At 44.3% G+C, this 27,713-nt stretch overlaps 1 protein-coding gene and 1 pseudogene across 20 annotated transcripts in view; one reads left to right on the forward strand and one right to left on the reverse strand.

Moving 5' to 3' along the window:
• Positions 1 to 27,713, reverse strand: part of LOC139405484 (peripheral plasma membrane protein CASK-like) — a 190,505-nt gene that overhangs the window by 85,223 nt on the left and 77,569 nt on the right. For 8 of the 20 annotated variants that reach the window (XM_071147835.1, XM_071147842.1, XM_071147837.1 and 5 more), the window contains exons 5-10: positions 17,920 to 18,022; positions 13,287 to 13,465; positions 13,052 to 13,174; positions 12,771 to 12,854; positions 12,551 to 12,650; positions 9,152 to 9,169 (exon numbers count right to left, since the gene is read on the reverse strand). In XM_071147835.1, the coding sequence (XP_071003936.1) occupies positions 9,152 to 9,169; positions 12,551 to 12,650; positions 12,771 to 12,854; positions 13,052 to 13,174; positions 13,287 to 13,465; positions 17,920 to 18,022 (607 nt within the window). The remainder of the gene's footprint in view (positions 1 to 9,151; positions 9,170 to 12,550; positions 12,651 to 12,770; positions 12,855 to 13,051; positions 13,175 to 13,286; positions 13,466 to 17,919; positions 18,023 to 27,713) is intronic. The other 12 variants (XM_071147836.1, XM_071147843.1, XM_071147839.1 and 9 more) reach the window with 3 other exon arrangements.
• On the forward strand, positions 26,360 to 27,494 carry LOC139405563 (probable G-protein coupled receptor 34; annotated as a pseudogene).

Genomic DNA, 27,713 nt, shown 5'->3' on the forward strand with positions numbered 1-27,713 from the left:
AACTATCTCAGAGTTGACTGGTAGAGAACTGTCTCAGAGTTGACTGGTAGAGAACTGTCTCAGAGTTGACTGGTAGAGAACTGTCTCAGAGTTGACTGGTAGAGAACTGTCTCAGAGATGACTGGTAGAGAACTATCTCAGAGTTGACTGGTAGAGAACTATCTCAGAGTTGACTGGTAGAGAACTATCTCAGAGTTGACTGGTAGAGAACTATCTCAGAGTTGACTGGTAGAGAACTATCTCAGAGTTGACTGGTAGAGAACTATCTCAGAGTTGACTGGTAGAGAACTATCTCAGAGTTGACTGGTAGAGAACTATCTCAGAGTTGACTGGTAGAGAACTATCTCAGAGTTGACTGGTAGAGAACTATCTCAGAGTTGACTGCTGGAGAACTATCTCAGAGTTGACTGCTGGAGAACTATCTCAGAGTTGACTGCTGGAGAACTATCTCAGAGTTGACTGCTGGAGAACTATCTCAGAGTTGACTGCTGGAGAACTATCTCAGAGTTGACTGCTGGAGAACTATCTCAGAGTTGACTGCTGGAGAACTATCTCAGAGTTGACTGCTGGAGAACTATCTCAGAGTTGACTGCTGGAGAACTATCTCAGAGTTGACTGCTGGAGAACTATCTCAGAGTTGACTGGTAGAGAACTGTCTCAGAGATGACTGGTAGAGAACTGTCTCAGAGATGACTGGTAGAGAACTATCTCAGAGTTGACTGGTAGAGAACTATCTCAGAGTTGACTGGTAGAGAACTATCTCAGAGTTGACTGGTAGAGAACTATCTCAGAGTTGACTGGTAGAGAACTATCTCAGAGTTGACTGGTAGAGAACTATCTCAGAGTTGACTGGTAGAGAACTATCTCAGAGTTGACTGGTAGAGAACTATCTCAGAGTTGACTGGTAGAGAACTATCTCAGAGTTGACTGGTAGAGAACTGTCTCAGAGTTGACTGGTAGAGAACTATCTCAGAGTTGACTGGTAGGGAACTATCTCAGAGTTGACTGGTAGAGAACTATCTCAGAGTTGACTGCTGGAGAACTATCTCAGAGTTGACTGCTGGAGAACTATCTCAGAGTTGACTGCTGGAGAACTATCTCAGAGTTGACTGCTGGAGAACTATCTCAGAGTTGACTGCTGGAGAACTATCTCAGAGTTGACTGCTGGAGAACTATCTCAGAGTTGACTGGTAGAGAACTATCTCAGAGTTGACTGCTGGAGAACTATCTCAGAGTTGACTGCTGGAGAACTATCTCAGAGTTGACTGCTGGAGAACTATCTCAGAGTTGACTGCTGGAGAACTATCTCAGAGTTGACTGGTAGAGAACTATCTCAGAGTTGACTGCTGGAGAACTATCTCAGAGTTGACTGCTGGAGAACTATCTCAGAGTTGACTGGTAGAGAACTGTCTCAGAGTTGACTGCTAGAGAACTATCTCAGAGTTGACTGCTAGAGAACTATCTCAGAGTTGACTGCTAGAGAACTATCTCAGAGTTGACTGGTAGAGAACTATCTCAGAGTTGACTGCTGGAGAACTATCTCAGAGTTGACTGGTAGAGAACTGTCTCAGAGTTGACTGGTAGAGAACTGTCTCAGAGTTGACTGGTAGAGAACTATCTCAGAGTTGACTGCTAGAGAACTATCTCAGAGTTGACTGGTAGAGAACTGTCTCAGAGTTGACTGCTGGAGAACTATCTCAGAGTTGACTGCTAGAGAACTATCTCAGAGTTGACTGCTAGAGAACTATCTCAGAGTTGACTGCTGGAGAACTATCTCAGAATTGACTGGTAGAGAACTATCTCAGAGTTGACTGCTAGAGAACTATCTCAGAGTTGACTGCTGGAGAACTATCTCAGAGTTGACTGGTAGAGAACTGTCTCAGAGTTGACTGCTGGAGAACTATCTCAGAGTTGACTGCTAGAGAACTATCTCAGAGTTGACTGCTAGAGAACTATCTCAGAGTTGACTGCTAGAGGTCCATCTCAGAGTTGACTGCTGGAGAACCATCTCAGAGTTGACTGCTGGAGAACCATCTCAGAGTTGACTGCTGGAGAACCATCTCAGAGTTGACTGCTGGAGAACCATCTCAGAGTTGACTGCTAGAGAACTATCTCAGAGTTGACTGCTGGAGAACTATCTCAGAGTTGACTGCTAGAGAACTATCTCAGAGTTGACTGCTGGAGAACCATCTCAGAGTTGACTGCTGGAGAACTATCTCAGAGTTGACTGCTGGAGAACTATCTCAGAGTTGACTGCTGGAGAACTATCTCAGAGTTGACTGCTGGAGAACTATCTCAGAGTTGACTGCTGGAGAACTATCTCAGAGTTGACTGCTGGAGAACCATCTCAGAGTTGACTGCTGGAGAACTATCTCAGAGTTGACTGCTGGAGAACTATCTCAGAGTTGACTGCTGGAGAACCATCTCAGAGTTGACTGCTGGAGAACTATCTCAGAGTTGACTGCTGGAGAACTATCTCAGAGTTGACTGCTGGAAAACTATCTCAGAGTTGACTGCTAGAGAACTATCTCAGAGTTGACTGCTGGAGAACTATCTCAGAGTTGACTGCTAGAGAACTATCTCAGAGTTGACTGCTGGAGAACTATCTCAGAGTTGACTGCTAGAGAACTATCTCAGAGTTGACTGCTAGAGAACTATCTCAGAGTTGACTGCTAGAGAACTATCTCAGAGTTGACTGCTAGAGAACTATCTCAGAGTTGACTGCTGGAGAACTATCTCAGAGTTGACTGGTAGAGAACTATCTCAGAGTTGACTGCTGGAGAACTATCTCAGAGTTGACTGCTGGAGAACTATCTCAGAGTTGACTGCTGGAGAACTATCTCAGAGTTGACTGCTGGAGAACTATCTCAGAGTTGACTGCTGGAGAACTATCTCAGAGTTGACTGGTAGAGAACTATCTCAGAGTTGACTGCTGGAGAACTATCTCAGAGTTGACTGCTGGAGAACTATCTCAGAGTTGACTGCTGGAGAACTATCTCAGAGTTGACTGCTGGAGAACTATCTCAGAGTTGACTGGTAGAGAACTATCTCAGAGTTGACTGCTGGAGAACTATCTCAGAGTTGACTGCTGGAGAACTATCTCAGAGTTGACTGGTAGAGAACTGTCTCAGAGTTGACTGCTAGAGAACTATCTCAGAGTTGACTGCTAGAGAACTATCTCAGAGTTGACTGCCAGAGAACTATCTCAGAGTTGACTGGTAGAGAACTATCTCAGAGTTGACTGCTGGAGAACTATCTCAGAGTTGACTGGTAGAGAACTGTCTCAGAGTTGACTGGTAGAGAACTGTCTCAGAGTTGACTGGTAGAGAACTATCTCAGAGTTGACTGCTAGAGAACTATCTCAGAGTTGACTGGTAGAGAACTGTCTCAGAGTTGACTGCTGGAGAACTATCTCAGAGTTGACTGCTAGAGAACTATCTCAGAGTTGACTGCTAGAGAACTATCTCAGAGTTGACTGCTGGAGAACTATCTCAGAGTTGACTGGTAGAGAACTATCTCAGAGTTGACTGCTAGAGAACTATCTCAGAGTTGACTGCTGGAGAACTATCTCAGAGTTGACTGGTAGAGAACTGTCTCAGAGTTGACTGCTGGAGAACTATCTCAGAGTTGACTGCTAGAGAACTATCTCAGAGTTGACTGCTAGAGAACTATCTCAGAGTTGACTGCTAGAGGTCCATCTCAGAGTTGACTGCTGGAGAACCATCTCAGAGTTGACTGCTGGAGAACCATCTCAGAGTTGACTGCTGGAGAACCATCTCAGAGTTGACTGCTGGAGAACCATCTCAGAGTTGACTGCTAGAGAACTATCTCAGAGTTGACTGCTGGAGAACTATCTCAGAGTTGACTGCTAGAGAACTATCTCAGAGTTGACTGCTGGAGAACCATCTCAGAGTTGACTGCTGGAGAACTATCTCAGAGTTGACTGCTGGAGAACTATCTCAGAGTTGACTGCTGGAGAACTATCTCAGAGTTGACTGCTGGAGAACTATCTCAGAGTTGACTGCTGGAGAACCATCTCAGAGTTGACTGCTGGAGAACCATCTCAGAGTTGACTGCTGGAGAACTATCTCAGAGTTGACTGCTGGAGAACTATCTCAGAGTTGACTGCTGGAGAACCATCTCAGAGTTGACTGCTGGAGAACTATCTCAGAGTTGACTGCTGGAGAACTATCTCAGAGTTGACTGCTGGAGAACTATCTCAGAGTTGACTGGTAGAGAACTATCTCAGAGTTGACTGCTGGAGAACTATCTCAGAGTTGACTGCTGGAGAACTATCTCAGAGTTGACTGGTAGAGAACTGTCTCAGAGTTGACTGCTAGAGAACTATCTCAGAGTTGACTGGTAGAGAACTATCTCAGAGTTGACTGCTAGAGAACTATCTCAGAGTTGACTGGTAGAGAACTATCTCAGAGTTGACTGCTGGAGAACTATCTCAGAGTTGACTGGTAGAGAACTGTCTCAGAGTTGACTGGTAGAGAACTGTCTCAGAGTTGACTGGTAGAGAACTATCTCAGAGTTGACTGCTAGAGAACTATCTCAGAGTTGACTGGTAGAGAACTGTCTCAGAGTTGACTGCTGGAGAACTATCTCAGAGTTGACTGCTAGAGAACTATCTCAGAGTTGACTGCTAGAGAACTATCTCAGAGTTGACTGCTGGAGAACTATCTCAGAATTGACTGGTAGAGAACTATCTCAGAGTTGACTGCTAGAGAACTATCTCAGAGTTGACTGCTGGAGAACTATCTCAGAGTTGACTGGTAGAGAACTGTCTCAGAGTTGACTGCTGGAGAACTATCTCAGAGTTGACTGCTAGAGAACTATCTCAGAGTTGACTGCTAGAGAACTATCTCAGAGTTGACTGCTAGAGGTCCATCTCAGAGTTGACTGCTGGAGAACCATCTCAGAGTTGACTGCTGGAGAACCATCTCAGAGTTGACTGCTGGAGAACCATCTCAGAGTTGACTGCTGGAGAACCATCTCAGAGTTGACTGCTAGAGAACTATCTCAGAGTTGACTGCTGGAGAACTATCTCAGAGTTGACTGCTAGAGAACTATCTCAGAGTTGACTGCTGGAGAACCATCTCAGAGTTGACTGCTGGAGAACTATCTCAGAGTTGACTGCTGGAGAACTATCTCAGAGTTGACTGCTGGAGAACTATCTCAGAGTTGACTGCTGGAGAACTATCTCAGAGTTGACTGCTGGAGAACTATCTCAGAGTTGACTGCTGGAGAACCATCTCAGAGTTGACTGCTGGAGAACTATCTCAGAGTTGACTGCTGGAGAACTATCTCAGAGTTGACTGCTGGAGAACCATCTCAGAGTTGACTGCTGGAGAACTATCTCAGAGTTGACTGCTGGAGAACTATCTCAGAGTTGACTGCTGGAGAACTATCTCAGAGTTGACTGCTGGAAAACTATCTCAGAGTTGACTGCTAGAGAACTATCTCAGAGTTGACTGCTGGAGAACTATCTCAGAGTTGACTGCTAGAGAACTATCTCAGAGTTGACTGCTGGAGAACTATCTCAGAGTTGACTGCTAGAGAACTATCTCAGAGTTGACTGCTAGAGAACTATCTCAGAGTTGACTGCTAGAGAACTATCTCAGAGTTGACTGCTAGAGAACTATCTCAGAGTTGACTGCTGGAGAACTATCTCAGAGTTGACTGGTAGAGAACTATCTCAGAGTTGACTGCTGGAGAACTATCTCAGAGTTGACTGCTGGAGAACTATCTCAGAGTTGACTGCTGGAGAACTATCTCAGAGTTGACTGCTGGAGAACTATCTCAGAGTTGACTGCTGGAGAACTATCTCAGAGTTGACTGGTAGAGAACTATCTCAGAGTTGACTGCTGGAGAACTATCTCAGAGTTGACTGCTGGAGAACTATCTCAGAGTTGACTGCTGGAGAACTATCTCAGAGTTGACTGCTGGAGAACTATCTCAGAGTTGACTGGTAGAGAACTATCTCAGAGTTGACTGCTGGAGAACTATCTCAGAGTTGACTGCTGGAGAACTATCTCAGAGTTGACTGGTAGAGAACTGTCTCAGAGTTGACTGCTAGAGAACTATCTCAGAGTTGACTGCTAGAGAACTATCTCAGAGTTGACTGCCAGAGAACTATCTCAGAGTTGACTGGTAGAGAACTATCTCAGAGTTGACTGCTGGAGAACTATCTCAGAGTTGACTGGTAGAGAACTGTCTCAGAGTTGACTGGTAGAGAACTGTCTCAGAGTTGACTGGTAGAGAACTATCTCAGAGTTGACTGCTAGAGAACTATCTCAGAGTTGACTGGTAGAGAACTGTCTCAGAGTTGACTGCTGGAGAACTATCTCAGAGTTGACTGCTAGAGAACTATCTCAGAGTTGACTGCTAGAGAACTATCTCAGAGTTGACTGCTGGAGAACTATCTCAGAGTTGACTGGTAGAGAACTATCTCAGAGTTGACTGCTAGAGAACTATCTCAGAGTTGACTGCTGGAGAACTATCTCAGAGTTGACTGGTAGAGAACTGTCTCAGAGTTGACTGCTGGAGAACTATCTCAGAGTTGACTGCTAGAGAACTATCTCAGAGTTGACTGCTAGAGAACTATCTCAGAGTTGACTGCTAGAGGTCCATCTCAGAGTTGACTGCTGGAGAACCATCTCAGAGTTGACTGCTGGAGAACCATCTCAGAGTTGACTGCTGGAGAACCATCTCAGAGTTGACTGCTGGAGAACCATCTCAGAGTTGACTGCTAGAGAACTATCTCAGAGTTGACTGCTGGAGAACTATCTCAGAGTTGACTGCTAGAGAACTATCTCAGAGTTGACTGCTGGAGAACCATCTCAGAGTTGACTGCTGGAGAACTATCTCAGAGTTGACTGCTGGAGAACTATCTCAGAGTTGACTGCTGGAGAACTATCTCAGAGTTGACTGCTGGAGAACTATCTCAGAGTTGACTGCTGGAGAACCATCTCAGAGTTGACTGCTGGAGAACCATCTCAGAGTTGACTGCTGGAGAACTATCTCAGAGTTGACTGCTGGAGAACTATCTCAGAGTTGACTGCTGGAGAACCATCTCAGAGTTGACTGCTGGAGAACTATCTCAGAGTTGACTGCTGGAGAACTATCTCAGAGTTGACTGCTGGAGAACTATCTCAGAGTTGACTGCTGGAAAACTATCTCAGAGTTGACTGCTAGAGAACTATCTCAGAGTTGACTGCTGGAGAACTATCTCAGAGTTGACTGCTAGAGAACTATCTCAGAGTTGACTGCTGGAGAACTATCTCAGAGTTGACTGCTAGAGAACTATCTCAGAGTTGACTGCTAGAGAACTATCTCAGAGTTGACTGCTAGAGAACTATCTCAGAGTTGACTGCTAGAGAACTATCTCAGAGTTGACTGCTAGAGAACTATCTCAGAGTTGACTGCTAGAGAACTATCTCAGAGTTGACTGCTGGAAAACTATCTCAGAGTTGACTGCTAGAGAACTATCTCAGAGTTGACTGCTGGAGAACTATCTCAGAGTTGACTGCTAGAGAACTATCTCAGAGTTGACTGCTAGAGAACTATCTTAGAGTTGACTGCTAGAGAACTATCTCAGAGTTGACTGCTAGAGAACTATCTCAGAGTTGACTGCTAGAGAACTATCTCAGAGTTGACTGCTGGAAAACTATCTCAGAGTTGACTGCTAGAGAACTATCTCAGAGTTGACTGCTGGAGAACTATCTCAGAGTTGACTGCTAGAGAACTATCTCAGAGTTGACTGCTAGAGAACTATCTCAGAGTTGACTGCTAGAGAACTATCTCAGAGTTGACTGCTGGAAAACTATCTCAGAGTTGACTGCTGGAGAACTATCTCAGAGGTGACTGCTAGAGAACTATCTCAGAGTTGACTGCTGGTGAACTATCTCAGAGTTGACTGCTAGAGAACTATCTCAGAGTTGACTGCTAGAGAACTATCTCAGAGTTGACTGCTAGAGAACTATCTCAGAGTTGACTGCTAGAGAACTATCTCAGAGTTGACTGCTAGAGAACTATCTCAGAGTTGACTGCTGGAAAACTATCTCAGAGTTGACTGCTGGAGAACTATCTCAGAGGTGACTGCTAGAGAACTATCTCAGAGTTGACTGCTGGTGAACTATCTCAGAGTTGACTGCTAGAGAACTATCTCAGAGTTGACTGGTAGAGAACTGTCTCCGAGTTGACTGCTAAAGAACTATCTCCAAGTTGACTGGTAGAGAACTAAGAGTTGACTGCTAGAGAACTATCTCAGAGTTGACTGCTAGAGAACTATCTCAGAGTTGACTGCTAGAGAACTATCTCAGAGTTGACTGCTAGAGAACTATCTCCAAGTTGACTGGTAGAGAACTAAGAGTTGACTGCTAGAGAACTATCTCAGAGTTGACTGCTAGAGAACTATCTCAGAGTTGACTGCTAGAGAACTATCTCAGAGTTGACTGCTGGTGAACTATCTCAGAGTTGACTGCTAGAGAACTATCTCAGAGTTGACTGGTAGAGAACTGTCTCCGAGTTGACTGCTAAAGAACTATCTCCAAGTTGACTGGTAGAGAACTAAGAGTTGACTGCTAGAGAACTATCTCAGAGTTGACTGCTAGAGAACTATCTCAGAGTTGACTGCTAGAGAACTATCTCAGAGTTGACTGCTAGAGAACTATCTCCAAGTTGACTGGTAGAGAACTAAGAGTTGACTGCTAGAGAACTATCTCAGAGTTGACTGCTAGAGAACTATCTCAGAGTTGACTGCTAGAGAACTGTCTCAGAGTTGACTGCTAAAGAACTATCTCCAAGTTGACTGGTAGAGAACTAAGAGTTGACTGCTAGAGAACTATCTCAGAGTTGACTGCTAGAGAACTATCTCAGAGTTGACTGCTAGAGAACTATCTCAGAGTTGACTGCTAGAGAACTATCTAAGAGTTGACTGCTAGAGAACTATCTAAGAGTTGACTGCTAGAGAACTATCTCGGAGTTGACTGCTAGAGAACTATCTCAGAGATGACTGCTAGAGAACTATCTAAGAGTTGACTGCTCATGAACTATTTTAGAGTTTACTGCTAGAGAACTAGGGACAACACAGACAGTTAGAGAACAGACACACAGAGCAGTATATACCTAGAGGAGGGATACCTACGTTCTGCTACTAGTAGTCCTATCACCATGGCAGCATTAACACAAACAACACAATCACATTACAGATTACATGTCATTCTCATAGAGGGACTACATTACACTACATGGACACAAAAATGGTAAATAAGAACTGGAATCGTGGCTGAAACATTTACTGAAACATTCTCTGAAAACATTCCCTGAAAACATTCCCTGAAAACATTCCCTGAAAACATTCCCTGAAAACATTCCCTGAAAACATTCCATGAAAACATTCCCTGAAAACATTCCCTGAAAACATTCCCTGAAAACATTCTGTGAAAACATTCCCTGAAACATTCTCTGAAAACATTCCCGGAAAACATTCCCTGAAAACATTATCTGAAAACATTCCCTGAAACATTCACTGAAAACATTCCCTGAAACATTCTCTGAAAACATTCCCGGAAAACATTCCCTGAAAACATTATCTGAAAACATTCCCTGAAACATTCACTGAAAACATTCCCTGAAACATTCTCTGAAAACATTCCCTGACTAAACAGTGCAGACCACCCAAAGATTTCTGAGATGCTGAATTGACTTAAATAACAGCAGTACTGTGTCAGAGGTTAGAGACTCCACTCCTGCTGTAACACACCTTGTTTAAATGATCAACTAATCATGTTCTTCAGTCTAGAGACAATGATTTATAGATTTTTTTTAAATCAGGTGTATTACTGATGGGCTGGAACAAAAGCCTGCATGCCCAGTACAGTACCCAGTCCAGGACTGAAGTTTGAGAAACCTGTGTAAGAGTTAGGTTACTAGACAAAAATCAAATCAAACTTATTTGTCACATGCGCTGAATACAACAATGGAATGCTTAATTACAAGCTCTTAACCAACAATGCAGTTTTAAGAGAAAAAAAGAAAAGAAAAAATAAGAAATAAAAGTAACAAATAATTAAAGAGCATCAGTAAAATAACAATAGTTAGGCTATATACAGGGGGTACCGGTACAGAGTCAATGTGGAGGCTATATCCAGGGGGGTACCAGTACAGAGTCAATGTGGAGGCTATATCCAGGGGGGTACCAGTACAGAGTCAATGTGGAGGCTATATCCAGGGGGTACTGGTACAGAGTCAATGTGGAGGCTATATACAGGGGGTACCGGTACAGAGTCAATGTGGAGGCTATATACAGGGGGTACTGGTACAGAGTCAATGTGGAGGCTATATACAGGGGGTACCAGTACAGAGTCAATGTGGAGGCTATATCCAGGGGGGTACCAGTACAGAGTCAATGTGGAGGCTATATCCAGGGGGGTACCAGTACAGAGTCAATGTGGAGGCTATATCCAGGGGGGTACCAGTACAGAGTCAATGTGGAGGCTATATACAGGGGTTACCAGTACAGAGTCAATGTGGAGGCTATATACAGGGGGTACCAGTACAGAGTCAATGTGGAGACTATATACAGGGGGTACCAGTACAGAGTCAATGTGGAGGCTATATACAGGGGGTACCAGTACAGAGTCAATGTGGAGACTATATACAGGGGGTACCAGTACAGAGTCAATGTGGAGGCTATATACAGGGGGTACCAGTACAGAGTCAATGTGGAGGCTATATACAGGGGGTACCAGTACAGAGTCAATGTGGAGGCTATATACAGGGGGTACCAGTACAGAGTCAATGTGGAGGCTATATCCAGGGGGTACCAGTACAGAGTCAATGTGGAGGCTATATACAGGGGGTACCAGTACAGAGTCAATGTGGAGGCAATATACAGGGTATTACGGTACAGAGTCAATGTGGAGACTATATACAGGGGGTACCAGTACAGAGTCAATGTGGAGGCTATATACAGGGGTTACCAGTACAGAGTCAATGTGGAGGCTATATACAGGGGGTACCAGTACAGAGTCAATGTGGAGACTATATACAGGGGGTACCAGTACAGAGTCAATGTGGAGGCTATATACAGGGGGTACCAGTACAGAGTCAATGTGGAGACTATATACAGGGGGTACCAGTACAGAGTCAATGTGGAGGCTATATACAGGGGGTACCAGTACAGAGTCAATGTGGAGGCTATATACAGGGGGTACCAGTACAGAGTCAATGTGGAGGCTATATACAGGGGGTACCAGTACAGAGTCAATGTGGAGGCTATATCCAGGGGGTACCAGTACAGAGTCAATGTGGAGGCTATATACAGGGGGTACCAGTACAGAGTCAATGTGGAGGCTATATACAGGGGGTACCGGTACAGAGTCAATGTGGAGACTATATACAGGAGGTACCAGTACAGAGTCAATGTGGAGGCTATATACAGGGGGTACCGGTACAGAGTCAATGTGGAGGCTATATACAGGGGGTACCGGTACAGAGTCAATGTGGAGGTTATATACAGGGGGTACCAGTACAGAGTCAATGTGTGGGGGCACCGGTCAGTCAAGGTAATCGAGGTAACATATACATGTGGATAGAGTTATTAAAGTGACTTATGCATAGATGATAACAGAGATACTTTCTTTGTGATAACAACACCTTGAAAAAGACAAAACCTCATAGGACACAGGACTGCCTCTTCCTTTTTTATTATTTTTACCCCCCTTTTTTGATCTTGGCTCATCATTGACCGTTCAACTGGTATCTGGGGTCAGCCCGCAGGCACCAGGCCCGCCACAAGGAGTCGCTAGAGCACGAAGAGTCAAGTAAAGCCTCACTGGCCAAACCCTCCCCTAACCCGAACGACGCTGGGCCAAACCCTCCCCTAACCCGAACGACGCTGGGCCAAACCCTCCCCTAACACGAACGACGCTGGGCCAAACCCTCCCCTAACCCGAACGACGCTGGGTCAAACCCTCCCCTAACCCGAACGACGCTGGGCCAAACCCTCCCCTAACCCGAACGACGCTGGGCCAAACCCTCCCCTAACTCGGACGATGCTGGGCCAAACCCTCCCCTAACTCGGACGACGCTGGGCCAATTGTGCGCCGTACTATAGGACTCCCGACCACGGCCGGTTGTGGGACAGCCCGGGATATGAACCCTAGAACCTTAGTAACGCCTCTTAGACTGCTACGCCACTCGGGAGGCCCCTGGACCTTAGTAACGCCTCTTAGACTGCTACGCCACTCGGGAGGCCCCTGGACCTTAGTAACGCCTCTTAGACTGCTACGCCACTCGGGAGGCCCCTGGACCTCTTAGACTGCTACGCCACTCGGGAGGCCCCTGGACTGCCTCTTCCTGAATGATAGTAGTGTCTCTGGATTTTCACCTCGCTGTGTTAACAGCTTTGTTGTCATGGGTGTGTCTGTGTTGATGTGTCTCTGTGTGTGTGTTGGTGTGTGTAGGTGTGTGTTTGTTTATGTATGTGTGTCAGTGTGTGTGTGTGTGTGTGTGTGTGTGTGTGTGTGTGTGTTCCTTCTACCTGAGGATGTGGGGTCTTCAGGGAAGTCAGGCATCTCCTCTGGTGGGTCTCCATAAAAGGAGTTAAACTTGTGACTGGAGACTGCTGCCAGTACGGCTCCCTGAGACAGACACAGACAGTTAGATAAACCGTCCTCCATTTTAGCACCAAACGTTCCAAAACAATAACACTCATATTGTCATTCCAACTAGAAAAGGAAAGTAGAATTTGTGGAGCTAACCTTGAGCTTTCTCCTGGCGTTGAACTTCCTCAGCTGTTCCACCGTCTCTAGCAGGTGGATCTTATAGGCATAACGGTCTCTCTCCTGATCAACACACACACGCACGCACACACACACACACACACACACACACACACACACACTTTACTAGCCTATCACTAGCCCAAGAAGTCATTATGTGTGTGCCTACATTGGGGTGGTTGAAGAAAGTGTGTTTTTGTGTGTGTACATATGTGTATGTGTGTGTGTGTATGTATATATATGTGTGTGTGTGTGTGTACCTTGAGCCAGGGGTGGTTGAGTGCCTCGTAGACAGTGATTCTCTCTGCAGGATCTAGCATGAGCATCCGTCTCACCAGGTCCTTAGCACTCTCAGAGATATGTCCCCAATGCCTGGGGTTCAGCTGGAGACACACACACACACACACACACACACACACACTTTCAGGATAAGGCTACTAATACCATACTGTAGGTACACTGAGCAGTGTTATTGGCGTTTTGTAAATCAACTACTACCTTGTATTTTCCCCTGCAGATGGCTTCGAACAGGCGTTCCTTAGTACCGTAGAATGGCAGGCAGCCAGATAGCAGGATGAACAGGATGACTCCACAGCCCCACACATCTACAGGCTTCCCATACGGTTCCCTCTTCACCACCTCTGGGGCCATGAAATGGGGCGTGCCTACACGACCTGGGAGGGGAGAGAGAGAAATACAATATGTATGTATGTTTGTTGGTCTGTATGTATTTTTATTTGATTTATTTAACCTTTACTAACTAGGCAAGTCAGTTAAGAACAAATTCTTATTTACAACGACGGCCTACCCCAGCCAAACCCTAACCCGGAAGACGCTGGGCCAATTGTGCGCCGCCCTATGGGATTCCCAATCACGGCCGGTTGGGATACATACCGGAATCGAACCAGGGACTGCAGTGACACCTCTAGCACTGAGAAGCAGTGCCTTAGACAGCTGCGCCACTCAGGAGATACATACATGTAAGTATGTACGTATGTACTGTACCAATCAACAATTTGCTTACACCTACTCATTCAAGGGTTTCTCTTAATTTTAATGTTTTAAATTCTACATTGTCAAATAATAGTGAATAAAAATAAAAATATATTTTACTTTTGAGATGCTTCAAAGTAGCCACCCTTTGCAGAACTTTTAACAGGTGTGCCTTGTTAAAAGTTCATTTGTGGAATTTCTTTCCTTCTCAATGCGTTTGAGCCAATCAGTTGTGTTGTGACAAGGTAGGGGTAGAATACAGAATTTGGTAAGACCAAGTCCATATTATGGCAAGAACAGCTCAAATAAACAAAGAGAAACAACAGTCCATTACTACTTTAAGACATGAAGGTCAGTCAAAAGTGCAGTCGCAAAAACCATCAAGCGCTACGATGAAACTGGCTCTCATGAGCACCGCCACAGGAAAAGAAGACCCAGATTTACCTATGCTGCAGAGGATAAGTATTGTAGCTGGGGATTTTAACAAGGCTAATCTGAAAAAAAGGCTCCCTAAATTTAACAGCATATCGATTGCGCGACCCGGGCTGGCAAAACCCTGGATCATTGTTATTCTAACTTCTGCGACGCATATAAGGCCCTCCACCGCCCTCCTTTCGGAAAAGCTGACCACGATTCCATTTTGTTGCTCCCAGGCTATAGACAGAAACTAAAACAGGAAGCACCCGTGCTCAGGTCTGTTCAACGCTGGTCCGACCAATCGGATTCCACGCGTCAAGATTGCTTCAATAACGTGGACTGGGATATGTTCCACATAGCGTCGAACAACAACATTGATGAATACGCTGATTCGGTGAGCGAGTTTAATAGCAAGTGCATCGGTGATGTTGTACCCACAGCACCTATTAAAACATTCCCCATCCTGAAACCGTGGATTGATGGCAGCATTTGCGCAAACTGAAAGCGCGAACCACTGCTTTTAATCAGAGCAAGGTGACCGGAAACATGACCGAATACAGTGTAGCTGTTCTCTCCGCAAGGCAATCAAACAAGCTAAGCGTCAGTATAGAGACAAAGTAGAGTCACAATTCAACGGCTCAGACACGAGAGGTATGTGGCAGGGTCTACAGTCAATCACGGACTACAAAAGAAAACCAGCCCCGTTGCGGACCATGATGTGTTGCTCCCAGACAAACTAAACAGCTTCTTTGCTCGCTTTGAGGACAATACAGTGCCACTGACACAGCCCGCTATTAAAACCTGCGGACTCTCCTTCACTGCAGCCAACGTGAGTAAAATATTTAAACGTGTTAACTCTCGCAAGGCTGCAGGCCCGGACGGCATCCCCAGCCGCGTCCTCAGAGCATGCACAGACCAGCTGGCTGGTGTGTTTACGGACATATTCAATCAATCCTTATCCCAGTCTGCTGTTCCCACATGCTTCAAGAGGGCCACCATTGTTCCTGTTCCCAAGAAAGACAAGGTAACTGAGCTAAATGACTACCGCCACGTAGTACTCACTTCAGTCATCATGAAGTGCTTTGAGAGACTAGTCAAGGACCATATCACCTCCACCCTACCTGACATCCTAGACCCACATTCTAATTTGCTTATCGCCCTAATAGGTCCACAGATGACGCAATCGCAATCACACTGCACACTGCCCTAATCCACATGGACAAGAGGAATACCTATGTAAGAATGCTGTTCATCGACTACAGCTCAGCATTTAACACCATAGTACCCTCCAAACTCGTCATTAAGCTCGAGACCCTGGGTCTCGACCCCGCCCTGTGCAACTGGGTCCTGGACTTCCTGACGGGCCACCCCCAGGTGGTGAGGGTAGGTAACAACATCTCCACCCCGCTGATCCTAAACACTGGGGCCCCACAAGGGTGCGTTCTCAGCCCTCTCCTGTACTCCCTGTTCACCCATGACTGCGTGGCCATGCACACCTCCAACTCAATCATCAAGTTTGCAGACGACACTACAGTGGTAGGCTTGATTACCAACAATGACGAGAAGATGAAGGCCTTCGGAGTGTGGTATCAGGATAAAAACCTCACACTCAATGTCAACAAAACAAAGGAGATGATCGTGGACTTCAGAAAGCAGCAGAGGGAGCACCCCCCTATCCACATCAACAGGACAGTAGTGGAGAGGGTGGAAAGTTTTAAGTTCCTCTGCGTACACATCACGGACAAACTGAATTGGTCCACCCACACAGACAGCGTGGTGAAGAAGGTGCAGCAGCACCTCTTCAACCTCAGGAGGCTGAAGAAATTTGGCTTGTCACCATAAACACTCACAAACTTTTACAGATGCACAATCGAGAGCATCCTGTCGGGCTGTATCACCTCCTGGTACGGCAACTGCTCCGCCCACAACCGTAAGGTTCTCCAGAGGGTAGTGAGGTCTGCACAACGCATCACCGGAGGCAAAACTACCTGCCCTCCAGGACACCTACACCACCCGATGTCACAGGAAGGCCATAAAGATCATCAAGGACAACAACCACCCCAGCCACTGCCTGTTCACCCCGCTATCATTCAGAAGGCGAGGTCAGTAAATGTGATTCAAAGCTGGGACCGAGAGACTGAAAAACAGCTTCTATCTCAACGCCATCAGACTGTTAAACAGCCTCCACTAACATTGAGTGGCTGCTGCCAACATACTGACTCAACTCTAGCCACTTTAATAATGGAAACATTGAGGTAATAACTGTATCACTAGCCACTTTAACAATGCCACTTTATATAATGTTTACATACCCTACATTACTCATCTCATATGTATATACTGTACTCTATACCATCTACTGCATCTTGCCTATGCCGTTCTTGCCTATCACTCATTCATATATTTTTATGTACATATTCTAATTAATTCCTTTACACTTGTGTGTATAAGGTAGTTGTGAAATTGTTAGGTTAGATTACTTGTTAGATATTACTGCATGGTCGGAACTAGAAGCACAAGCATTTCGCTACACTCGCATTAACATCTGCTAACCATGTGTATGTGACAAATACATTTGATTTGATTTTGAAATGTATTGTTTTACAGGGTCAGCCATACGACGCCTCTGGAGGTACGTGCTTTGCTCAAGGACACATCAGGTATTCAAACCAGTGACCTTTCAGTTACTGGCTCAACATTCTCACTTTCAAGTTAAAACACATAGGGAACTGTTCAGACGAACAACAGAGTCGTGGTTAGTAAGAGGAAGTTGGGTTATTGGGTCACCTAGTCAAACCATTGTCTGAAGAAAGCTTATATATGTCATTGATATGAGTAATGCATTACAGGGTTGAAGATACATTTCTAGTTCTTCCTGAGTCAGTGTGAATGGATAGCACTGTGGAGCACAGTGTGTATGTTTATCTTGGCTGCTGTTAAAACACTCATTTAAAGGTGATGTTAACTTAACAATTAATTCATACAGCTGGTACATGTGGCAAAGACATTGAAGAGATAGTTCACCCCAAAGTTTGTCCGATTAGATGGTGCCAATATTTCCCATTTATTTGGTTGTATTATTAATGAACCCATGAAGGCCCAGATACTCTCTGTCCCATGTCTGAAATGTTTGTACAAACAGCAGAAAAAATATGAAAAGTACAAGTTTGCAAGTACAGATTACGTTGACAAAGGTTGTAGCATTTCTGTTTTTGAGAAAGCAGAGCGAGAAGTGAGAAGCTATGATACTGGCCATGCATTCTAAATGGTATACTAGTGTGGATATTGGAACATACAGGTGTGAGATCTTGAGCCAGTTTGCAACAGCAGGAAAATAGTCCTGCACCAAGAGGAAATGTAAATTATTATGTGGATTGTAATTAATGGACATTTTTCTAGGGGTTGGTACATTGCTTGTATGGGAAAATCAAGTCTGAAATTTCAAGGTGGAAATTACAAACATAAGCCTTTTTAAACCTCAAATACACTACAGGTTTTACATTTCCTGCATTGCACAAAAGTTATCTTCCATCAGGGTAATCAAACTAAGATCCTACATCTGTAAACACGATATAGCCTCTTTTACAATATCCACACTAGCATACCATTTAGAAGACATGGCGCCAGTACATTCTTCTTCATTCCATGTGGTATGCTAGTGTGGATCTTGGACAGAGCCTGACAGCCAGACATTTCCAGCATGCATTGCGTTGCTTACCTCCAGCCACCAGTCCTGACTCTCCCAGTTGGATGGCCACGCCAAACCCTCCCAGCTTCACTGGAGCACTGTTCTCTTTAGACGCCAGGAGGACACAATGGGGCTGGATGGTGGGGTGGGGGTGGGGTGGGGGGGGGGGGGAAGAGAGAGAGAGAGAGAGAACATGTATAAATTATTTTATAGAATACAGTAGCTACTATAATATACAGTGCTTTCGGAAAGTATTCAGATCCCTTCCCCTTTTCCACATTTTGTTACTTTACAACCTTATTCTAAAATTGATTAGATAAAATGAAAATCCTCATCAATCTACACACAATAAGGTCCCACAGTTGACAATGCATGTCAGAGCAAAAACCAAGCCCTGAGGTCGAAGGAATTGTCCGTAGAGCTCAGAGACAGGATTGTGTCGAGGCACCGATCTGGGGAAGAGTACCAAAAAAATTCTGCAGCATTGAAGGTCCCCAAGAACACAGTGGCCTCCATCATTCTTAAATGGAAGAAGTTTGGAACCACAAAGACTCCTAGAGGTGGCCGCCCGGCCAAACTGAGCAATCGGGGGAGACCAAGAACCAGATGTTCACTCTGACAGAGTTCCTCTGTGGAGATGGGAGAACATTCCAGAAGGACCATCTCTGCAGCACTCCACCAATCAGGCCTTTATGGTAGAGTGGCCAGACGGAAGCCACTCCTCAGTAAAAAGGCACATAAAAGCCTGCTTGGAGTTTGCCAAAAGTTACGTAAAGGACTCTAAGACCATGAGAAACAAGATTCTTTAGTCTGATGAAACCAAGATTGAACTCTTTGGCCTGAATGCCAAGCATCACGTCTGGAGGAAACCAGGCACCATCCCTACGGTGAAGAATGGTGGTGGCAGCATCATGCTGTGGGGATGTTTTTCAGCGGCAGGGACTGTGAGACTAGTTAGGATCAAGGGAAAGATGAACGGAGCAAAGTACAAAAAGATCCTTGATGAAAACCTGCTCCAGAGCACTCAGGACCTCAGACATGGGGCGACAGGTTCACCTTCCAACAGGACAAGAACTCTAAGCACACAGCCAAGACAACGCAGGAGTGGCTTCAGGACAAGATTATGAATGTCCTTGAGTGGCCCAGCCAGAGGCCGGACTTGAACACGATCGAACATCTCTGGAGAGACCTGAAAATAGCTATGCAGTGACGCTCCCCTGACAGAGCTTAAGAGGATCTGCAGAGAATAATGGGAGAAACTCCACAAATACAGGTGTGCCAAGCTTTTAGTGTCATACCCAAGAAGACTTGAGGCTGTAATCGCTGCCAAAGGTGCTTTAACAAAGCACTGACTAAAGGATCTGCATACTTATGCATACTTATGTAAATGTGATATTTCCGTTTAAATTAAAAAACAACAACATTTGCATACATTTCTAAAAACGATTTTTGCATTGTCATTATGGGGTATTGTGTAGATTGAAAGGAATTTTTTTTGGAATCCATCTTAGAATAAGGCTGTAACGTTACAAAATGTGGAAAAAGTCAAGGGGTCTCAATACTTTATGAATGCACTGTATAACCTAACATTTATATGCAACTACAGTTGCATAAATAACTCTAAACTAAGCATATAGGAGGACCTGATTCTTTGTTAACCACTCAACACAGAATAGCCGCATGTGCGCATTCCCTCAGAAAACATTTTGGGAAAATATCCTTTCTATTTTACTCAGCTATGTTCAGTTGTATTCATCATATTGTAAAATAAAAATAATGCCACAGAGTTCTAAGCAAATCTTGTCTGCTAAATGAACTAGTGTAGCCCACAGCCATATGGCATAGCCCGATCAGGGCCTAACATAAGTACAACTCAGAATATGTTATTCTGTTCTTGAGAAATAGGCTACATCAAATCAAACTTTATTTGTCACATGCGCCGAACACAACAAGTGTCGTCCTTACAGTGAAATGCTCACTTACAAGTCCTTAACCAACAGTGTAGACTTTACCGTGAAATGCTCACTTACAAGCCCTTAACCAACAGTGTAGACTTTACCGTGAAATGCTTACTTACAAGCCCTTAACCAACAGTGTAGACTTTACCGTTAAATGCTCACTTACAAGCCCTTAACCAACAGTGTAGACTTTACAGTGAAATGCTGACTTACAAGCCCTTAACCAACAGTGTAGACTTTACAGTGAAATGCTCACTTACAAGCCCTTAACCAACAGTGTAGACTTTACAGTGAAATGCTGACTTACAAGCCCTTAACCAACAGTGTAGACTTTACAGTGAAATGCTCACTTACAAGCCCTTAACCAACAGTGTAGACTTTACAGTGAAATGCTGACTTACAAGCCCTTAACCAACAGTGTAGACTTTACAGTGAAATGCTCACTTACAAGCCCTTAACCAACAGTGTAGACTTTACAGTGAAATGCTGACTTACAAGCCCTTAACCAACAGTGTAGACTTTACAGTGAAATGCTGACTTACAAGCCCTTAACCAACAGTGTAGACTTTACAGTGAAATGCTCACTTACAAGCCCTTAACCAACAGTGTAGACTTTACAGTGAAATGCTCACTTACAAGCCCTTAACCAACAGTGTAGACTTTACAGTGAAATGCTCACTTACAAGCCCTTAACCAACAGTGTAGACTTTACAGTGAAATGCTCACTTACAAGCCCTTAACCAACAGTGTAGACTTTACAGTGAAATGCTCACTGACAAGCCCTTAACCAACAGTGTAGACTTTACAGTGAAATGCTCACTTACAAGCCCTTAACCAACAGTGTAGACTTTACAGTGAAATGCTGACTTACAAGCCCTTAACCAACAGTGTAGACTTTACAGTGAAATGCTCACTTACAAGCCCTTAACCAACAGTGTAGACTTTACAGTGAAATGCTGACTTACAAGCCCTTAACCAACAGTGTAGACTTTACCGTGAAATGCTGACTTACAAGCCCTTAACCAACAGTGTAGACTTTACCGTGAAATGCTCACTTACAAGCCCTTAACCAACAGTGTAGACTTTACCGTGAAATGCTTACTTACAAGCCCTTAACCAACAGTGTAGTTCAAGAAAGAGTTAAGAAAATATTTACCAAATAAACAAAAGTAAAAAAGAATAAAAAAGTAACACAATAAATTAACAATAACGAGGCTATATACAGGGGAACTGGTACCGAGTCAATGTGCGGGGGTACAGATTAGTCTAAGTAATTTGTACATGTAGGTAGGGGTAAAGTGACTATGCATAGATAATAAACAGCGAGTAGCAGCAGTGTAAAAACAAATAGGGGGGGGGGGGGGGGGTCTCAATAGACAGGGTGGCCATTTGATTAATTGTTCAGCAGTCTTATGGCTTGGGGGTAGAAGCTGTTAAGGAGCCTTTTGGTCCTAGACTTGGTGCTCCGGTACCACTTGCCGTGTGGTAGCAGAGAGAACAGTCTATGACTTGGGTTACTGGAGTCTATGACAATTTTTTGGGCCTTCCTCTGACATTTTCTTCATATCATGGTTCTTTAGACCTGTCAAAAATAAAAATTGTGTAGGCTATATTAAATGGATTTATTATACTTTTTAAAATGTAGATGTTCTAAAGGTCCACATCAGTGGCTTGTATGCTACGTGTGGAAGCTAGGAGATGCAAACTGTGTTTATGTTAATTAACGGTCAATTAGTGTAAGTCCGGAAGTTATTTGCATGACAATCACCGCCTGACAAAATGTCATGACCGCCACAGCCCTAGCCGTTAGCCCTAGACCGCCACAGCCCTAGCCATTAGCCCTAGATCGCCACAGCCCTAGCCATTTGCCCTAGACCGCCACAGTCCTAGCCATTAGCCCTAGACCGCCACGGCCCTAGCCATTAGCCCTAGACCGCCACGACCCTAGCCATTAGCCCTAGACCGCCACGGCCCTAGCCATTAGCCCTAGACCGCCACAGCCCTAGCCATTAGCCCTAGACCGCCACAGCCCTAGCCATTAGCCCTAGACCGCCACAGCCCTAGCCATTAGCTCTAGACCGCCACAGTCCTAGCCATTAGCCCTAGACCGCCACAGCCCTAGCCATTAGCCCTAGACCGCCACAGTCCTAGCCATTAGCCCTAGACCGCCACAGCCCTAGCCATTAGCCCTAGACCGCCACAGCCCTAGCCATTAGCCCTAGACCGCCACAGCCCTAGCCATTAGCCCTAGACCGCCACAGCCCTAGCCATTAGCCCTAGACCGCCACAGCCCTAGCCATTAGCCCTAGACCGCTACAGCCCTAGCCATTAGCCCTAGACCGCCACAGCCCTAGCCATTAGCCCTAGACCGCTACAGCCATTAAAACATCATTAAAGAAACCTATACATCGAAGACAGTGCTGCTTTCACTACCAGCTGTTTGAAGACTCGCTCCAATGAAGAACCCACACATACGTTTCAATATTCTCATACAAGGACAACGATCGCAACACAAACTCAGGTCTCATTTTCAACACAGACACAAAGTTACTTTTGTCTCTATTTAGTATTCCATTTTTTTGTTTTTCTCAAAATGGTGGGTTGGACCAAGGGTTAGGTTACGGTTAGTACTGGGTGGTAGATTAAAACTGGGCTGATGCTTGAACCATAGTGGCTACTAAAACATTGTTTCGATAACATAGAAGGTCTCAATGACATTAGAAAGGCTGTAGGTGGGACACAGCACAAAAAATATCTGCAATCGCGGTTATATATAACTAATATGCATACTTCAGGTATGCTGTATAATTAGTGTGTATTGGCGGTCTGTGCTGTTGGTGGTTGCTCTAGCATGTGTAATCAGCAGTGGGCTGAGCCCTCATCAGATTCTGCACTTTAACGTTTCACAGCGTTCGAGACTAGAGCACAACTGAAGGCTGCAAAGCAGAGGAGAGGAAAGAGAGAGTGGAAGAACAGCAGATACTGTGGGTTCTAAAGAAGAGAACCTAAAGAACTGGAACCTTCGACTACAGCCATCTATTTGGAACAGCTCCTCTTTTCTAAGAAAGAGGGAGAAAGAGCTAGAGCAAAACAGACTGGATTAAGAAATAAAAGACATACTGGATTAAGAAAATAAAAAACAGACTGGATTAAGAAAATAAAAACAGACTGGATTAAGAAAATAAAAACAGACTGGATTAAGAAAATAAAAAACAGACTGGATTAAGAAAATAAAAAACAGACTGGATTAAGAAATAAAATACATACTGGATTAAGAAATAAAATACATACTGGATTAAGAAATAAAAGACATACTGGATTAAGAAAATAAAAGACATACTGGATTAAGAAATAAAAGACATACTGGATTAAGAAATAAAAGACATACTGGATTAAGAAAATAAAAGACATACTGGATTAAGAAATAAAAGACATACTGGATTAAGAAATAAAAGACATACTGGATTAAGAAATAAAAGACATACTGGATTAAGAAAAGAAAGCGGAACTATTAATCTCTGAGAGAGAGAGAAAGAGATATTTTGCCACAAAAGCACATTCACAAAGAGAGAAGAGAAACCACATGTCAAATGGACACAATTCACACGGTGAGTACTGTGTGTATTGAATGAAAAGCTGTTGCCAGATTTAAAGGGTAAGGCAAAATCCCCTTCTTTATGTGCTGTGTGTCACGCCCTGACCTTAGAGAGCCTTTTTACGTCTCTATTTGGTTTGGTCAGGGTGTGAATTGGGTGGGCATTCTATGTTTTGTATTTCTTTGCGTTTGGCCGAGTGTGGTGTCTCTGATTGAGAACCATACTTAGGTAGCCTGTTTTCCCCACCTATGTTGTGGGATCTTGTCCTTGTATTGTTGCTGTTGAGCCCTACAAGGCTGTACGTTTCGTTGGTGCTCTCTTTCATGTTTTGCGGGTTATCATTAAAGAATATGATTAACCTACCCCACGCTGCATCTTGGTCTAATTCCACCAACGACCATCGTTACACTGTGAGAGATTGTGTTGTGAATTATTGTGTTGCCATTCTTATTTCAAACCAAACCCATTGTTTCTTTGATTACGTCAATTCCAAATGACATTCTCACAGAGCAAAGAGCAAGCTCTTTCCTTTTACTGGATAGAGCCCAAAGTAATGGAACTACACTGCTACAAAATACCAACCACAATATTTTCCAACCATTTCAAGGTTTAACTGGCGGGTCTCTGAAGTATTTTGCAAGGTGATAATGTGTTGTTGAATTAAAGACATACTCTGTATTTTTTAAACCTCCCGCTTGGGGCAGGATGTGTCAATGTGTAGTAGATACAGTGCCTTGCGAAAGTATTCGGCCCCCTTGAACTTTGCGACCTTTTGCCACATTTCAGGCTTCGAACATAAAGATATAAAACTGTATTTTTTTGTGAAGAATCAACAACAAGTGGGACACAATCATGAAGTGGAACGACATTTATTGGATATTTCAAACTTTTTTAACAAATCAAAAACTGAAAAATTGGGCGCGCAAAATTATTCAGCCCCTTTACTTTCAGTGCAGCAAACTCTCTCCAGAAGTTCAGTGAGGATCTCTGAATGATCCAATGTTGACCTAAATGACTAATGATGATAAATACAATCCACTCCGTGTAATCAAGTCTCCGTATAAATGCACCTGCACTGTGATAGTCTCAGAGGTCCGTTAAAAGCGCAGAGAGCATCATGAAGAACAAGGAACACACCAGGCAGGTCCGAGATACTGTTGTGAAGAAGTTTAAAGCCGGATTTGGATACAAAAAGATTTCCCAAGCTTTAAACATCCCAAGGAGCACTGTGCAAGCGATAATATTGAAATGGAAGGAGTATCAGACCACTGCAAATCTACCAAGACCTGGCCATCCCTCTAAACTTTCAGCTCATACAAGGAGAAGACTGATCAGAGATGCAGCCAAGAGGCCCATGATCACTCTGGATGAACTGCAGAGATCTACAGCTGAGGTGGGAGACTCTGTCCATAGGACAACAATCAGTCGTATATTGCACAAATCTGGCCTTTATGGAAGAGTGGCAAGAAGAAAGCCATTTCTTAAAGATATCCATAAAAAGTGTCGTTTAAAGTTTGCCACAAGCCACCTGGGAGACACACCAAACATGTGGAAGAAGGTGCTCTGGTCAGATGAAACCAAAATTGAACTTTTTGGCAACAATGCAAAACGTTATGTTTGGCGTAAAAGCAACACAGCTGAACACACCATCCCTACTGTCAAACATGGTGGTGGCAGCATCATGGTTTGGGCCTGCTTTTCTTCAGCAGGGACAGGGAAGATGGTTAAAATTGATGGGGAGATGGATGGAGCCAAATACAGGACCATTCTGGAAGAAAACCTGATGGAGTCTGCAAAAGACCTGAGACAGGGACAGAGATTTGTCTTCCAACAAGACAATGATCCAAAACATAAAGCAAAATCTAGAATGGAATGGTTCAAAAATAAACATATCCAGGTGTTAGAATGGCCAAGTCAAAGTCCAGACCTGAATCCAATCGAGAATCTGTGGAAAGAACTGAAAACTGCTGTTCACAAATGCTCTCCATCCAACCTCACTGAGCTTGAGCTGTTTTGCAAGGAGGAATGGGAAAAAAATGTAGTCTCTCGATGTGCAAAACCGATAGAGACATACCCCAAGCGACTTACAGCTGTAATCGCAGCAAAAGGTGGCACTACAAAGTATTAACTTAAGGGGGCTGAATAATTTTGCACGCCCAATTTTTCAGTTTTTGATTTGTTAAAAAAGTTTAAAATATCCAATAAATGTCGTTCCACTTCATGATTGTGTCCCACTTGTTGTTGATTCTTCACAAAAAAATACAGTTTTATATCTTTATGTTTGAAGCCTGAAATGTGGCAAAAGGTCGCAAAGTTCAAGGGGGCCGAATACTTTCGCAAGGCACTGTACATGCATAATCTATGAGCAGAATTACTGTTTTACCTCAATTAGCCACTTGAGAATTCAAGTAAAAATCTATGTTATTCCCCTCTTGTTTCCCTATAGGCCCGGTAGTGTAGTCAGTAGTGGTCAGTCAGCTGGGCAGTATGTGCTCAGTGCCCGAGTGATGTTTAATGAATGATTAGTGGATTAGCTGCTGATCTGGACCTAAATCGTCCAGTTTGGCCTCCTGCCATCAAAACAGACCAGCACTAATGAGAGCGAAGAACCAAGAGAACTACCTGGAAGAACCAAAAAACACATTCACTTAATCCTGAATTGAGTTACAACAAAACACAACTGCTTCCCACTCGCCAAAAACCCCAGTCAGGCTGACTTTTGTTTGATTTAAGGAGGTAGACAATGTTTCTGGCTGAAACTGTATTTTCTTCACTTTGTCCGGCAGGACTGAGAACTGAAGAGTGAAACCGACATCATGATGAACATCTTCCCCGCCATTCGTCACTGCCTTTCCCTTTTCCAACTCCTCCCACCCACTCGTCACCACGGAGAAAACCTTCACGACACTCTTGCCCATGATCCCTGACCCCAGGGAGCACGGTCACCTTGATGACATCTCCCTCCGGATCCCTCTAGCTGTCCTTTACTCAGTCCTCTTCGTCTTGGGCCTGACCGGCAACATCCTGACTCCAAAAATAACTATGTCAGAGTGTTCCTCATCAACGTAGCTTTAGACGACCTGCTACTGGTCATTTGTCTTCCATTCAGAGTGCTCTACCACAGTAAAGCAAACCACTGGGACCTGGGCCCCAACCTCTGTAAGGTAGTGGGGAACCTCTTCTATATGAACATGTACATCAGTATCACCTTTTTAGGGTTAATCAGTGTGGATCGCTATCTGAAGATCCAGCGTGACGCCAGGGGCCAGTACCACCTCAAGGCCACCAGATGGAGCTCCGCCATCTGTGGGACAATCTGGGTCCTGGCCCTTGCCTCCGTCATACCCATGATCGTCATCTCAGAGGGCAACGAGGAGTCTGACAAGTGGGTTTAATTTTTCATGTTTAAAAAATATAATCCTTATTTTTCAAGGTGAACTTTGTTGATATTCTTTATTTCAGTAGGTTCCAGATTTTGAACAATTACACAAATAATTATTTTATTTTCTACGAATCCCCCAGGTGTTTCCAGCGTGCGAAGGGGAAGGCCTACTTTAACCTCTTCCTGGTTGCCACGTTCTGGCTCGTGTTTGTCTGCCTTGTGGTGTCTTATGGGAAAATCGGCCTCAGGCTGCTGAGGATGTCGAGAGAGAAACCGGACTTCCCCAAGGCACCCCGCTACACCTGCACAGCAAGGAAGTCGTTCTTCGTCCTCTTCCTGTTTACCGTCTGCTTCGTCCCTTATCACATGGTCCCGGTGTTCTACGTCATCTCCCAGATCAGCGACACTTCCTGCTTCTGGAGGGGCAATTTCGACAAAGCCAATGAAGTGGTGTTGTTACTCTCCACCCTCAACAGTTGCCTGGACCCTGTGATGTACTTCCTGTTATCGGCATCTGTGAGGAAAGAGACCCTCCGATTGATCAATAACGTGTTCCAACTGAGGGACCTGGAGGCCAGTGTGGATAGTGGGAGGAGCCTCGGGGAGCAGCCAACTGTTAGTTTCATCAGTAATCCGAGGAGTAAAATAACTGTCCAGCCCTGCCTGTAAGTGACAGAATTGTTTTTAGACATTAAAAGGTTGGGAAACTATATTAACATAAATGTTCATACTATTGGTGTATAGTAAATACTGCAACATTGGTCCACAGTGAAAACCAAAGCATCGATTTGTCATAAATACTTAATTATTTTTTTTATTTTTTTTTACAGTAAATGCATTTACAATAAAGAAAGACTTGTTACATCAGAGAATGAGAATAGTTGACTA

Source organism: Oncorhynchus clarkii, chromosome 3, assembly GCF_045791955.1.
Source record: "Oncorhynchus clarkii lewisi isolate Uvic-CL-2024 chromosome 3, UVic_Ocla_1.0, whole genome shotgun sequence".
Lineage (NCBI taxonomy): Eukaryota > Metazoa > Chordata > Actinopteri > Salmoniformes > Salmonidae > Oncorhynchus > Oncorhynchus clarkii.